At 40.3% G+C, this 16,356-nt stretch overlaps 1 protein-coding gene across 3 annotated transcripts; it reads right to left on the bottom strand.

Moving 5' to 3' along the window:
- Positions 1–4,584: 4,584 nt before the first annotated feature.
- TMEM183A (transmembrane protein 183A) lies at positions 4,585–16,349 on the bottom strand. Of its 3 annotated transcripts, XM_048497293.1 has the most exons (8): positions 16,128–16,347; positions 15,949–16,038; positions 14,207–14,359; positions 12,514–12,673; positions 9,196–9,376; positions 6,363–6,437; positions 5,716–5,868; positions 4,585–5,018 (listed from the first exon to the last, which is right to left on the bottom strand). In XM_048497293.1, the coding sequence occupies exons 1-8, from the start codon at positions 16,231–16,233 to the stop codon at positions 4,836–4,838; spliced, it is 1,101 nt and encodes a 366-aa protein (XP_048353250.1). In that variant the 5' UTR covers positions 16,234–16,347; the 3' UTR covers positions 4,585–4,835. The 3 variants fall into 3 exon arrangements, with proteins under 3 accessions (XP_048353250.1, XP_048353252.1, XP_048353251.1); XM_048497295.1 differs by lacking the exon at positions 14,207–14,359 and having other exon boundaries at positions 16,128–16,349; XM_048497294.1 differs by lacking the exon at positions 6,363–6,437 and having other exon boundaries at positions 16,128–16,348.
- Positions 16,350–16,356: the final 7 nt, after the last annotated feature.

Raw genomic sequence — 16,356 nt, 5'->3', positions numbered from 1 at the left:
GGGGAGATGAGCTGGAGCCAGAGAGAGATTGGCTTATATTGAAATCTTGAGAAGTAGGAAGCAACCAGCAACATGGAATGAGGACAAAAGGTGTAGATGCCAGTGTGGATGAGTCAGAAGGGTGGAGATAGGTGGCTGGTTGTGGGCGGTGGGAAGAGGTCTGGGGCAAAGCTGTGCTCACTGGCACATCTATGTGCTCTGGTGGCAAAGCAAAATTTGTGCTAAAAGTACTCTTGCTTGCTATAGGGAGGATAAAAAGTGAAAGCGGGGCTTGAGGAAATAGGTCTGGACAAGAATGAACATTTGCCCCCATCACACAGCAGACATACTGTGTGCAATCAGCCACAGACAGCAACTCATTACCATTGAAACCAATGGAAATGAAAAATAATTTAAACTAGCTTTTGTGATCAAGACAGCAAAGAACCTTTTAAAAGACCCAAAAGCAAATTTCCCACCTATACTACTCATCCCATGCCTATCGTGTCCTTTTCTTTCTTAACCTGCCTCTGTATTCTCTCAGCTGCCCTAAATTCAGGGACTTTTTCTGTTTTCTTGTCTCAGCTTGCCCCCTGCTCTTCTACTTGTAAAAATTTCAAGATATATTTATTCTTACTTAATATACACTCCCTTTCCTCACAGAAGCTGAACTGCAAATGTGTTATGCTTCTCTCAAAGATCAAATACCAGAAGAAAACAAATCTCAGACTTTCCTCTTTCATTGCATGGCATTCATAGCAACAGGTTCAATGCATCCTAGGCTCCCATAACACTTCTCAGCACAGAGAATAAAGTCTGGCCAGTGTAGTCTGAGATGTCACAGATGCAAGGAGGAATCCTCTGCCAAGTCTGGGAGAAACTCCACTTAATTTCAGGGACCGTTCTCCTAGTCCCCTACTTCACAGCAGTTTCCTGTTCTACATGCTATGCCTACAAGATATGTAGCCTGATTCCAATTGCTGAGTGCCACGGTTCCCTATACCCAACACCCTTGCCGCTGTCCATATTTCTGGTCCTGCCAAGCAAACCATGTCAGCAGCTCATGATTCTGAGACCTCCTTTAGCTTTTCCCATTTCTGACTCCTGTTTTTGTGCATCATACTCACATGGGATGCCAATTATAGCAAGAAGTAGGTAGAACACCTTTCTAAGAGTTATGATCCACAGCTTCTGGGTCATTTTGAAATCCAGATTTCTTTTGTCAGGATTTTGATTCCCAGGACCATGAACAAACGTTACCAGTTCCCTTCCAAGTCTGGCTTTCCTAAATGGTTCTCTGCTTATCTTCCTTATATTATCTATATAAACAATCAGTTATTGGATTTAATTTCCTCCAGCACCTAAAAATCTCTGGTTAATGATTATTGGGTTGCCAAAGGTGGAGTTACTTGAGGAGATCATTATTAAGGCTGCACAAATTGAAGTGGAGCAACTAAAAGGTAAAGTTAGATTACTGATCAATGAAAGTTTTGAGGAAGAAACATCACATCTGGCTTTGGATTCAGAAGGCTCTAGCGCAGCCGACCTCCATTTTGTATCTCTCATTTTAAGTCTGCTTTTTGTTGCATGTATGCCTTCTATTGAACTATCACACTGTTGCTATTCTAAGTCTTTTCAGCAGAAACTATTGTTGGCTTAGATTCACAGCAGTATCCAAGACAACAGCACTTTGCTTACACATTTGCAGACAGGCTCCTAGTATGTGATTAAAGGAAGGAACAGAAGGAAAACACTAACCAGGAAAGATTTTTAAAAGCACACTGACAATGGTGCTGTTTTCAGTTTGTTCTTAAGGACAATGAATCCTATGCCTCAATATAGCAACAACATTGTGACAGATACACTTGCATTTCTCCGCTTACACTTGTATTTCAAGAATTGTTAAAAAAATAAATCTGTTAACCCAGAACTTAACATGGCTTGGAACAGAATCATCTGCACATGAAGGAAAAATAATATACAAGAATCATATACACATAGAACGAAAAATCATATACAAATAAAGAAAAAATATAATCCAGAAAAACTTTAAATGCCATTGGCTAACATCACTATAACTGTCTGGCACTGAAGAAAACCTATGAACAGTCAAAAGCAGCAAGACAGGAGGATCACACACCAGTGCAAAATGCCCCAGAATTATAATTACTGTAAGCATGAGACAATTAGGTATCATGAAAATTCTACCCTTCTGATATCTGCAATGTTTTCTTCTCTTTCTTCATCAAATCAAAGTTTTCTTATGGCGATCTGGTAGGAATTTCAAGGCAAGAGACATTCAGAGGTGGTTTTCTATTACCTGTTCTCCTGTGTTGCAACCCTAGACTTCCTTGGTGGTCCCCCATCCAAATACTAAGCAGCTTCCAAGATCGGATTAGATCAAGCTACCATGGGCTATCTAGGTCAGGACACAAATCCATATCAGATTCATATCTATATATTAGATATCTAATAGCGAAGTTGGCAAATATTTGGATACTTAAATCCAGTGACTGGAACTGTGAACAGGCAAGACATATCTTTCTGCGAATCTGAAAAGGGTCCAGGTTTGCAGAGAAATTCCAGGCCTGATTCTGCCAGTAAAAGGTAGAGGGAGGGGGCAGGACCCTTTCCAGGTCCATCTTGTCTTTTAATGAAGAACTCACTGGCCAGGCCTGGCTGGGTTTGCCAGCTCCAGATTGGAAAATTTCTGGAGATTTTGCAGTAAAGTCTGATGAGGGCAGTGTTTGAGGAGGAAAGAGGTCTTAGCAGGGTATAATGACATACAGTCCACTCTCCAAAGCAGTCACTTTCCCCAAGGGGGGCAGTTCTGTTGTCTGAAGCTCAGCTGTAATTCTGGGTGATCTCCAGGTCCCACCTGGAGGTTGGTAACCCAAACCTGGAAGCAACTTCTAAGTGAATTGATACCACCTGACTTGCATGACAGCAGCAAGCCCTGGCTGCTTGCTACTGTTCAACCGTATGAAAGTCAGTGTGGTATAGTGGTTAGAACTTCAGAGCAGGGTCCGAGAGACCCAGGTTCAAATCCCCATTTTGCGATGGAACCCCATTGGGTGATTATGGACCTGTCATTTACTTTCAGCCTAACTTACCTCACAGAGTTGTTGTGTAGATAAAAAGAATAACGTGAGCTCCTTTGGTCTCCACTGTGGAGAAAAATTGTAGTTTTCCAAGGTAGCGGCTGTGGGGGGAGGGGGGTGGAAAACTTAAGAAAAACAGGCAGATAAAGGCAGGTTGGTTGTTGGATGGGAAGAAGATAGGGTTGCCAACTCCAAGTGGGGAAATTCCTAGAGATGTAAGGAGTAGAGCCTGGGGAAGGAGAGGTTCGAGGAGAGGAGGGACCTCAAAAAGGGTATCCATGGAATCTACCCTCAAAAGTAGCCATTTAATCCAGGTGAGAGCTGGAGAGCACCTGGAAATTCAACTGATCTCCAGATGACAATTCAGTTCCCCTAGAGAAAATGGCTGCCTTCATGCATGCACCCTAACTGTTATGTTTGCAGTTAAGAGTGGCAAAGGAGTGAATGTGTGCATGCAGCGGCAACTTTCTGTTCTGAAGACTATTAAAAAAGGGGGAAAAATAACTCTTTCCTTACCCTAAGATATAGCAGGTGTTGTGTGTATAAAAAGGACAGCAATCGTTGGCAGAGGGAAGGAGCTATGAGCATTTGTGTGCTCTCACCTCTCCAGATGAAGTTACAGATTTGCCTAAATATTCTTTCTTTCTCTCATCTTTTTGCTGATACCCTTCTGCATCTGTGCTTATCATTTCCGTGAAAAACAGACTTGCAAATACGCAGTATACCGTACCAAATATTAGGAACAATCACTCTCTTTTACTACATTACCTCCACTGTTGTTTAACAATCACATTTGGCAACTATGTTCTATACGTAAGCTTTCATTTCATCCATAGCTGGAATATGGTGTGAAGACCTAGTGGCAAGGTAGGCAGCAAATTCTTCACCATCTGTGCCAAAAGGTTGCCAGACACTCAGAAGGGGATTCTCCTCTTTCCCTCTTAAAGTAGGAACACGCTCCTAGAAACAGTCCAGCAGACTGTTGCAGAAGACAACACTCCAACTACCACTGTATGAAAAATGGTTGCAATCTTCCTACACTTGAGAATGTACATCAAAGGGAAATAACCAAAAGGAATATATAAGCAGACTAATCTCAAGTGATCAAGGTAATGCGGAAGCGAAATATATATTCTTACAGTAAAGATAAAAAAGACAGCTGTAAAAGAGATTCTTCTGAGGTCTTGTTCCTATTTTTCCTCTACAATCGTCTCCATTTGGAAAATGATGCTCAAGGCATGGGAAGAACATTTCCGGCTACAAGTGCTTGGATCAGTGAAAAAATATTAAAATATAGCAGCTCAGTCATCTTTGTACACAGAAACAGTAGTGTTAGTCCAGCAGTTGCCTTTGAGCACATTTTAAAAGGAACATTTAAAAAAGCCGTCTTTACCAGCATACCCTCTTATCACTAACACGTGAACAGATGGAGGAGTATTTCTAACATGGTACACAGAAGCAAAACACTGGCATCTTTTAAAGGAAAAACACAGGACAAGTTGTGTTAGCACCAGAAGAATTTTAGTTGCTTGGGGTTTTTTTCCAGATCAGAAAATACGTCTTACATAAATGTTTAGCACAACCCTATTACTAGAGAATATTACTCCCCACTGGTGATCAAACAATATATACAGATGCTGTCTTATTAAGTTCAGTCATTTCTGAAGGCTGTATATAGAATATAACCTACAACTAAAATGAAAATTAGGCTTCCTAGAGATTTCAGTTCATAGTAAGCAAACTATTTGAGAATCGTCAGATGTGTGAAGACGGGAACTGTGGGTGCCACCAGTCAAAAAGGCGCACACTGTGCACAGGGTCCATGATAACCTGCACTCCATGGTCAAATCGAGGTTTCTTTCCATTCCACACAGGAGAATCATGGAATACCATTTTCACTCTGTGATGCCTCATATCAGTGCTTACATTTATTGTGAACTGCAAGGGAGACAAAACAAGAAACCCTGAGCGTTCTTCTGTAGCATGCACATTCCCATTAAGGCAAACAGAATTTTAATGCAACAACATCATTTAACTTGTAAATATTTTCAAAGTAAGGGTCATGTTTGAGAAAATACTTGGAATCGTGAAACTGATTAAAAGGCCAAAAACTTGATTCTAACAGCTTTTTAGATGTCAATTTTGCTACTAGGATTTTAAAAATTGATATTTAATTCATTTATGCCATTCTTTTCTCCCTAAGGCGGATTCAAAGCAGCTTACAGCAGCATTCTCCTTTCCTCCATTTTACCTTTGTAACAATCGTGTAAGGTAGGTTAGGCTGAGTATGTATGGCTGGATAAAGGTCACTCAGCAAGGTTACATGGTAGAGTGGGGATTTGAACCTCGGACAGCCAGATTCTAGCCTGATACTGTAACCACTATACTACACAGGCTTAGATGCTATACATGAAACTGATCCAGGAAGGAAGAGGTCTATTTTAAAACTGCTATACAAACAATTTTAAGCTCAAAAGCAAATGCAATTACTCCGTCCTATCCACCAAACAGTCAAAAAATCAGACAGAAGATTATGCCTTTGTTTTACTATGAACTACAGACATATCATCTGATCTTGTCACTCTAGCATGAAGATTGTCCTGGACATTTTTACAGAGTAATGACAGGAACTTACCAAAGTAACGGACATGCCCATGACTATGGGTATATATATAAAGTCAAGGGTAGTTATCTGTAGCACGCAGCAGTCTTGATCAGGATTCAAGTGGACATCTTCATACCGGACAGGAGGTTGAAGTTTCAAATGGCTATTCTTGAACTTGGGGGACTCAAAATAAACAAGTTAATTCAAAAATTGACTTCATATCCATAAACTTTCACAAGCACAAACTCAAATTTGGGGGAGGGTGAATTAAAACTGCTTTGAGCTTCCAGACCTTCTACAGTTCATCTGTTTCCTTCTCTGTAAAAAGGGCTTTTCATTTTGTTCTGAAGTGTTCATTCCAGTGCCTGAATTTAGAGTGCTAACTTTCACAATGGTAAGACTTCAGGTGAACAAACTGTCATTTGGCATGACAGTTTAGACTCAGATCAATCATGGTATGGTATGATTTTCACAAGATTCTATCATGACAGGGAAAAATGCTTTCAAAAGATTCCTAGATACTGTGATACTCCACGTTTCTGATCACATTTAGATCACATAGTGTGACTTAGATTGATTTTATTGCATTGTTCTCTCTCGTATACTCAATAGTTCAAATACCACTATAATTTCAAACTGTTAGTGTTCAGATAGTATTAAGGATTTTATTTTCATACCAGCCTTTTGAATTTGAAGCTGAATTCCCACAGTGAAGACGGTTTGTCAACTCTCTTAGACCAGAAAAGCAGACACTAATGCAGAAAAGAATGAAAAATTTGTAGACATTGTTTAACTTAGATAAAAAAATTCAGATGTAAAGTAGCTCCTGTAAACCACCTTGGATAAGTAAACATGCCAACATCTATGCAGCAAAACCTTTAATCCTTTTAAAAGGTGGTAGGGGACAGTACATTAATGGCTGCTCCATTTGTTCTAGGTGATACTTGTGTCAAACTCTGGCTAGCAAAATTATGTATCTAACCCAACTGACTTAAGTATGTAGCTTACATTGAAATCCAGGCAGTAAGAAACTGACTAGATGTAAAAAGGAGAAACAAACTGTACTTACAGTTTAGTGGGATTTAAACGGAAGAAGTCAGATTACATCCTCAGTGCTACTAAGGATGCTTTTAGGAACAGATTACCAAAACTGAAAAATCTAACACATTCTTTCAGAAGAACCCACAAATAGTGTGGGGATTTCCCAATATGCACCTGCATACAAATCTGCTAAGTTATTTTTGGAAAGACAACCAAAAGAATTTGATATCAAGCATGCAGCCATGTTGGCTCACTACCATTTTGCACCTATGGCTTCTAACTTGATTGTGTGCCAAATCTGTTGCTACTGCTTTACTAAGGACATTTCCAAGAGGATTCTTTCTTCTGTAGTTCTACAGACAAAATTCTATCTTAACTGAAAAGTTGGAATTTTAATTATGATGATGCACTTTCTCCACAGGCGGGGAGAATGTACACAATGTACACAAGAGAAAGCTGGCAACAAGATTCATTCTAACTTTTATTCTAGTCTTATGCCTTACTTTTCTACACTGTTTTCCTCCATTAGAACTCAACTCATCTCCTTTAACTGACTGAGCAGTGTAAACATTTCAACATAGCAGGTCAGCCATGGGATATGGTTTCAATACACTGCAGTCAAAGATCTACCAGCTTTTATTTCCAAGCTACTTACACTGTAGCCAATAATGTATGCACTTGCACCAGCATCTCAGGTTACCTTTACATGTAATAAAATGCAGCCTATCAATTTAGGATTCCTGCAATTTTAGAGTGAAAGGGGACAAAGAAACATTTTTATCAAATTTGTAGGTTTTGGGATTTAATGTATCTGTAAACTGTTCACACAGAACATTACTTTAAGAATAGGAAATTAATATTTTTTATGGAACTGGAATCAGAGATTGCCAAGAGGAAACTAACTATATGCCAAAGTTTATGTTTCTAGTTCAATTTCAGTAGTCTAGACAAGCAACAATGATTTCAACAAACAACTGAGAGCAAACAATTTTATACACAGAACAGCCAGAGGAAATACATTTCAGGACACTTCTCAAACATATGTTCAGAAAAGGAAATTCACGTTTTGGATTTATGAGGAGCAGTTTATTCTACTAACATCATCTGGGTTACACTTATTTCAGTGACAGTGTCCTATAAATGCTGCCTTTCTATTACCTTGCCAGTCATCCATCAAATTTATTAAACATAAACAAGCAGTCCAAAATATACTAAGCCCGGTTGAAAATCTGTCACTGTGAAAATACCAAACCTGATACCCAAGCCAACAGCTAATAGTGCAGCCTTTATTTTAAACTCCAATTAGTGGATTCTAGATTAATCTTTATGAAGAAGTCATGCACAAACCAAACTGTCAATCAGCATGCAGTAATGAGGGACATTTATGCAAAGGGTCCCTTAAGTTTCACTTAATAGAAACATGCTGTCTATGCTTAATCCCTCTTCCATGCAAAATCGGTTTTATTGAGTAGCTTTGAATATTAGTTTCAAGGAGGAACGTAATTACCTCCTAAGGTCCACATATCAGCTGTCCTGCCCTTCAGATGTGTACCATATGGCCTGCTACTCCAAAGAGTGCGGATATCTTATGAGCAAACTTCTGCTGACACCAAAACAGCTCCAGTGTCCCACAAAAGCTACACTAGGAAAGAGAAAAGGAAATTAAATAGGAAAAGCTGGATTCAGTAATCAAAGGGTCCAAGACTTCCTGCCTTCTACAAATAACATATGTGGAAATCGCCCATAAGCAAGAGGAGGCTCTAAATAGGTAAAAGCAAAATCCAAACGTACAGGTTCTCTGACAGTACAGTGTGCAAAGCCACACAGAATTAAATGCAAAAACAATATTTTTTCCATAATGCCAAGATGCAGTGGAAAGTTGATACTGAATTTCTGTACTTTTAAGCCAAACCGCGACTGTTACTGCAATACAAAACTTTTGATATTTAATTTCCTTTCCAAAGCCAATTTATTATACACAAGGGATATACAAATCGTAAGCATGATATAGCATTATCTGTGGACACCAAAGCCGTTGTGATGTGAACATGAGAAAATCCAAAATGTCCTGTCTTTCCACTGGCCTGCCAGTGGCCTAGCCCCTTCTCCAGCTGCACCAGGCAAAACCTGAGAGGGGACTGCTTTGACACAAACAACATGTGAATATTGTTACTACACTCCCCAGAAATAGAGAGGAATATATTAACTATTATGCCCCAAGACTGAATGTGAATCTTCTATCTTCATAATTTTATTTTCTATTGTAATTCTTATTTGGCTGGTTTATTTAGAATAAATTTCTAACTCAGGGTTAAGCAGCAAGTAGAGATGTGCACAAATGTTCCTAGCAAAGACACCCTGTGCCAGCAGCCAGATGAGAGAATACATTCACATGCATTTCACTGCAAGTGAAAAACAAGTTTAAGAACTGAACAGCAACTCTCCTTCTACCCCAATGTTGTTACTTACTTTAGAATTCTTCAGAGTGCTGGGAGTAGTCTCTGGGATGGCTGGATTTCTAGCTACTCGAGAAGCAAAAGGTCTATACATATGGTATAAAGATCGAATTACACATGCTCGAAGACAATACATTTTTTCCATTGACTCTGGCTGTAAACGGATTGGGAGGGGTGCAGTCCTGTTGTAGTGCCTAAAAAGAGAAATCATTTAAGATAAATCATTCGAGTAAATACTATTTAAACCAGGGATTCTTGGATTCTGAGCTTGGGTCTCCCATCTAAATTGATTTTACTTTCCCCCATCTTGGATGCCCACCTTAATGTGGTGAGATGGCTTGCCTTCGTCAGCTAAGCTGAGAGCAATACTGTAAGAAGCTCAGACTCCCAGCAGAGTCACTCAAGGCAGAATAGTCACAGCTGGGACACCAGACTAAGATGCTTACACCCCCTCCAGGAATCAACAGCCACATCAGCAGGAGAGAACAGGCAGTTCCAACGGTGATGAGGGAAGAGGAATACACACACACAACAGCAGTGACACTTCAGCTAACCCTGATTAGCTTCACAGAATATGACTTAAATAAATCACTTCTGATCATTTCTTACCTCAAAAACCCTATGATGAGACAAAGTGAAAGTTGTACAATGAAAAAAGCTGGCAGAAGAAAGTTTATTAATTTGAAATGTGGTTTTGGAGGTACTCTGGATTGCAGTTTTACAGTTACAGATACTTTGGACTGCCAAAAAGACAAATCAGAGGGTTCTAGATCAAATCAAGCCCAAACTCTCCCTATTAGCTAAAATGATTAAACTGAGGCTATCATACATTGGTCACATTATAGGAAATTAAGACAAGGGAAGACAATAATGCTAGGAAAAGTTGAAGTGAGGAGGAGAGGAAGGGAAAACAGTAGATAAATTATCTCAATCAAGGAAGTAATGGCTTTCAGTTTCCAAGACCTGAGCAAAGCTATTAATGACAGGACAGTCTGAAGGTCATTAATTCAAAGGGTAGCCATAAGTTGAAAATGACTTGATGGCACTTAACACACACACACACTTTCTGAAATCCCCAACCTAACACCAACCATCTCTTACATGGCACAGCAGGCAGAGATCCTTCCACACAGCTGGATAGATGCTACCTAATATGTTCAAACACCTGTACAGTAGGACATTAGTCTAACACTGGCAATAGAAAATGTAACACAAAAAGACATCCTGAGCTCTCCTAAAAGTTCACATAAGGAAACATTATTAGATTGGAGCTACATACCTTTCCAAATCAGGTTAAAATTAGGAGTCAAGTGGAAGAGCAGTCTACCCCACCCCCACCCTCAAGTCTAATAGTAATTAATGAGGACTTTCTGCTGGAGGACATTCAAATCAACTTTATCTTGGCAAGCATAAGGAGGGAAAACTCCAACACTATCAGCATCATGTCCCTCACTCCCAAAAATGTTGTGCCCCTATTCCAGGTGTTTTGTTCTTTATGGGGGATCTCACTGCACAGTATAATCATTAACAAATCTATATAAGAATGTCACATTTATTTTAAAATTAATGTCCAACCAGTGTATTGGAAGGGAATAAATCTGGCTAATCAAACCTCAAGTTTACATGTACAGAGACAGTGGAAAAGCAAACAATTCAGTAATGTGATTGTTGAAATACACAAATGAAAAAGCCTGACTGCAAATACAGAAAAATGAATCCCAAAAAGGACACCAATTGTTATTGAATGTATTGAAAAACATGATTCTCAGCTACTCTCTGCTTATCTGTTTCTGATCATGTGCTGCAGTCCTCCCAGAGTAGCCAAGTTAAAGCCACTTACTATGACTTTTTGCATATTGGTATATCACTACATCCCATGTGTGTCTGAAAACAACCACTAATACTTACAGTAAATTACAGCTTGCTACAAACGTTAGCTTTATTGAGGACTTTTAAAGGAGATGAGCCAGTGTGAGCAGTGCCTCTATAAACATAAGGCTGATAAACATGCTTCTGGCCAATTTAATTTAATTTCATTTATTAAATGTATAACCCGCCCCCTCCCGAAGGGCTCAGGGCGGCGTACAAGAGGACCATCAGCACAATAGCAATACAGTATTTCAATAAAAGGTCCATTAAATAAAATATATAACAAATAAACAGATAAAACAAGATGGCAGCCAGCCCACCTCCCACCAAGCCCATGAGATGCCAAGGCAACAGATGGTATATTTCATAGTCTCACCAGCTGGGCAGATGGAAAAACCTGGATGAATAGGACCGTTTTGCAGGCCCTGAAGAATTCCTTCAGGTCCCGCAGGGCCCTAACTCCCCTCGGAAGCCTTCCAGAGATATAGACTCAGGGGTATCTCTCCCTACCCCCCCAGTAATTCTCATAAAATAACATGTTGTACAGGCATTTCTGTATTAAAGTCTACACATGGAAATGTGGGAAGGAATGCACGAGCCAGGCTTCCACAGGGTGACCTCATCACACAATATGCTCATAGGGGAGAACACCTCCATCCACTGGGAAAAGAACTGTTGGCCAATTAACTACATTAACCATCCTGAAGTGGCTGCAGTTCATTCCTTCACTCCAACTGCCTCATGATAAGCAATGTGGTTAAGTCTTTATACCTTATATCTATTTGGTATGTCGTTCTTTGAATACCTACCTATCACCAAAAATGCATGATTAGTTCTACTGTTCTAATTAACTTCATTTATTTGAATGGATAGCCTTATTACAGTGTAGTGATAAAACAGGAATAGCTCAGAATTTGGAGAATCCTAACTAACAGTTCCAGTACTAATGACCTTATCCAGATTTTTTTGGGGGGGACACAAATTTTTCTGTGCAGGTGGTGTGGGCTTATGCTGGTGAATTTATCCTCCCTGGAGTACACACGCCAGTAGAAGGACAAGTGGCTGCTGCAGCACTCTGCGATGTAGAACTGGGTGCGACGTCGGTGCTCCCCTGCTGCTGCCCCGGTTAGTGCAACAGGGGTGTGATGAAGTGTTACCAGGGAAGGAGGGCAAGCACACTGTGGCTTGGGCTTACACCACCCAACTGAGTCCTGTGGAGGGCTTTCTGGTGGCAGGGAGGTTTTTCTGTATTTTCTTTTTCCCTATGCTACTGAAAAGCCCTTGGGAGGCAATGGGACAACACAGGAGTGGTGCTGTCTCCGGTCGCCTCAGGCTGTGGTTTGAGCTGTAAGAGTTACACCCTTTTAAGTGTATAGAAGTCAATGGGCTTAGAAAGCAGCAACTCTGCTTAGGATTCTACTGTACATCATCTGTTAAAAAAATGGTTGACAAACAGTCATACCTCCTGTAAAGTCTGGTCCAAAAGGCAGCAGTGCAGATGGCAGTCCAGGCTCTTTTACAAATAAGAGAAAAATTCACAATATCTTCTGGACGTATGTAGGATGCCAGCACTAGCCAAATATCAATGGGATATTCTTGGCCTACTGCTCCATCAGCATTTTCTAAATGTAGTAAAAAATGTTACCATTAGGAATGTAAATTATCAAACATTTAAATAAATAAAGCAAACATAAACATTTTGTAAACAATGTATTGTCACAGGCTTCACGACCAGATTCAACTGGTTGTTGTGGGTTTTCCAGGCTGTGGGGCCGTGGTCTGGTAGATCTTGTTTCTAACATTTCGCCTGCATCTGTGGCTGGCATTTTCAGAGGTGTACCACAGAGGGAAGTCTGTTATACACTGTGTCCAGTCTGGACATAGTGTATAACAGATTTCCCTCTGTGATACACCTCTGAAGATGCCAGCCACAGATGCAGGCAAAATGTTAGGAACAAGATCTACCAGACCATGGCCCCACAGCCTGGAAAACCCACAACAACCATTTTGTAAACATTTAAACAAGATCCACTGTGAACTTGGGAAGCCAAGAGAGAAATGACAGGATCTGCAGACTGTCTTCCAGGTAACTGCTGTTGTTCCTAATCAAAATTTAAATTAAAATCAACATCTGAAGTTGATTTTTTTAAAAAAACATGTACATCCCTAATTACCAGTTGTGCTAATGTCAACAATCTTCAGGGCTAGCAATGACCTGATATCAGTTCAGTAAGATTGTAAGTGGGGAAAGTGTCTTTTTAATGCAAAGAGACTACAGGTTCTTTTTTCTGTTCAAAAAAGATCTGTTAAAGTAAGATCATAATATTGTTTCAATCTATGGCTCATTCCGCACATGCAGAATAATGCACTTTCAAACTGCTTTCAGTGCTCTTTGAAGCTGTGCGGAATGGCAAAATCCACTTGCAAACAGTTGTGACAGTGGTTTGAAAACGCATTATTTTGCGTGTGCGGAAGGAGCCTTTGTGCAATGGCAGAGAAGCTTTTATTTAGCTAAACTGTTTCATTAGGAACCTTGAGCATGATGCTAGACTAAATAGTAGCATGAGCACAGGAAAAACAAACAGAAAGATTACTCTGAACTGTTTTACTAATTCATTGTTATAGATTGTTTTATTGTTTTATTTCTTTTATTCTTGTTAGTTGCCTTGAGCAGATATTTGAAAAGGCTGGATATAAATATAATAAAGTGAAATACTGTAAATCAATAAACAGGGAGAAAGTCTTTACTCCTAAGCAAGTGCATGGAACAAGTACAAAAATTTACCGCTTCTGATTGTCTGCACAAACAGAAGAAAAATCACACCTCAGCTTCAGTTATCAACTTAGTTTGAGTTCAAGGGGCATATATAAGAGTTACTCCATTTCATTCCTACAAGAACCTCATGAGGAAGAAGAGATAGATAGGTCCAAGATTATTACAGCTAAACAGGGATTCAAATCCAGCTGCTTATAAAGTCCAACATTTTACATAATTCACTAACTAGATAAGATTTAACCCTTTATCCCACAGAAAAAGTACTAAGAACAGGATGATCATTAGTCAAAGAAAGAAACGCACAAATGTTCAACCACAGAGTTTACATGTAGGCAACAGTCTGACAAATAGGAATGATTAAATAAGCCACAGTTCTTACCTTTATGCCTCTTACTCTTCTTTTTCCTAGATAATATTCTATCACTAATGAATTCCTTACAATCCATTTCGTCACTACTGGCACATGATTCTGTAGCTGATAGTACTTCATCGGTAGGTACAAATGAGGCCTCCAAACCACAAAGTGATTTTACTAGAACCGTAAACATACACATGGTATTTTAGGATATTCACACCAGCTTGTGTTGGTAAATGTCTATTTCTGCTCAGTAACTGTTCAGGAAGTGTATAAATTTCTGAAACAGTATTTTTGGAAGTGCTGTGAATGTAATGGAACTCACAGTAGTTGAAACATGCACATGAACTATGATGTGTCTTTTTCTCATACTATTTCTGCTCAGTCTTATTCCTGAATTAGTAAAGCAGAGGGATTGTCTGTTAGGAGAAAATATTAGATTATCCTGCACTTGAAGACAGAATGCTTGTCTTTTGTTCTGAGCACTTATATTTCAGTCTAAAGTTAAACTAGCTTGCTACAGTCTATAGTGCCAGATTTAAAACATGATCTCAACAACTCATCTTATGTTAATTTTCTGCCAGTCAAAATTACATTAATACATTATTCAGATGTGATTAATTATAAGAACTGAAATGGTCCATAAAATGATTGAGCTCACTCACAGGACCAAAGCTGAGCAAGATGAACCATCCAATAGTTTTCAGTGGACTCATTTATGCAAGTAGCAGTCAATCTTTCTGCAAGTCCAAGGATTTCACAACTGCCACTCTTATATTGCAAGTTGGCCACCTAAGAACTATCAATCAGAACTGCAACATACCACAAGAGGCAAGCAGATACATGAGATAAGAACATTTGCTTGGCTTGCCTGGCATCCTGAGCTATTTGCCATGTTCTGAATGGCTATAAAAAGTGAACTTCCAAAGGTTACCACTGTTCTGATGTTGGGGGATACAACTTCCTTACCCCAAATATGGCAAGCTAGGACAGAAGTAAGTATGATTCAAATAATCCCCTTCTATAAGATGCAACACTATATTCCAGTCTGTGGCAGTTCCTAATGCAAAAGAAAATTTGGGGAAAGGGGACCAGCCACCAATAGTATCAGCAGGGAAAACCATGAGAAAAAGACACACCATAGTTCATGTGCATGTTTCAACTACTGTAAGTTCCATTACATTCACAGAACTTCCACAAATACTGTTTCAGAAATGTATACACTTCCTCTTCTGATTTATAACCCAACTTTGTTTTTGTGGTTCAAAGTTCCTTTCAGATCACTCTCATTTCAACTTTAATAGCCTGGCATTGACTAGTGTAGAGCTGATACACTGTAAATTGGCCATGCTGGCAGGGACTGAAGGGACTTGTTGTCCATGAACATCTGGAGCACCATAGGTTGACCATCCCTATACTAGACAAATTCAACCCTGTCAATGTTCAAGGGGGGATGGTAACGATTACTTGTGTTTCTTCAAGTTCATCCTTAAGCAGAATGCTAAATTTACAGTACGAACAAGGCCAGAGTTATCTTTAGCATCTCCCCTCCCCCATAAATATCGTGCTCCTTCCTAAACGAAACTGATTCTGCCTAAGAAAAGCATGAATCTGCCCTGAGGATTTCTGGAGAAGCCCTGGGGGAACGGAGAACTACGATTGCCAACTCTACGTTAAGTCTATGAGGTGCAGCCAAACCTTAGAAGGGGCACTATTATTACATTCTTCGGGATAGAACACATTTTAGTCTTCACACCCGAGCATACCTTCCTGCTGCACCGCGTTGGCCACAGCTTTCTTCATGCGCCCCGATTTCACCACGGCGGGATCCGAGTTGGCATAGTCCGCCACAGTCACTACGGAGAGAGCAGCGCCAGAGTCAGCGACCTACGCGAAGGGGTAACGACCGCCGACCGCGACGAGCTCCGGGGGAGCGGCTACTCACCGCGTTGCGAACAGACGTCGTCACCCCGAAACTTGAGGCGCTTCCGGGCTCCGCGCTTTCTCATGGCGAACGGGGGTGCCGCTACCGGACGGTCCCGAGGCGCCATTTCCTCCTGAGCGGCTGCACCTCGGAGCCTCGCTGGTCGGCCCCGCGCGGCTCCTCAGCCATCCCAGTCCCACCGGCACCTGACCGGCCTCAGAGCAAACTCTCGCGACATCCGTAGGTCACT

The sequence above is a fragment of the Sphaerodactylus townsendi genome, linkage group LG05, assembly GCF_021028975.2.
Source record: "Sphaerodactylus townsendi isolate TG3544 linkage group LG05, MPM_Stown_v2.3, whole genome shotgun sequence".
Lineage (NCBI taxonomy): Eukaryota > Metazoa > Chordata > Lepidosauria > Squamata > Sphaerodactylidae > Sphaerodactylus > Sphaerodactylus townsendi.
Note: the sequence above shows the minus strand (reverse complement) of the source record. Positions and strands in the feature narration are given on the sequence as shown.

What these genes read in the sequence shown, in the direction of transcription:
- TMEM183A (XM_048497293.1), bottom strand. Translation starts at nt 16,233, where the DNA reads ATGGCGCCTCGGGACCGTCCGGTAGCGGCACCCCCGTTCGCCATGAGA. An exon ending in CAACGCGGTGCAGCAGGAAG is followed by an intron (nt 14,360 to 15,948) that starts GTATGCTCGGGT and finishes TTACGGTTCTAG; the next exon opens with TAAAATCACTTTGTGGTTTG. An exon ending in GCTTCAAATTCAAAAGGCTG is followed by an intron (nt 5,869 to 6,362) that starts GTATGAAAATAA and finishes GTTTATTTTGAG; the next exon opens with TCCCCCAAGTTCAAGAATAG.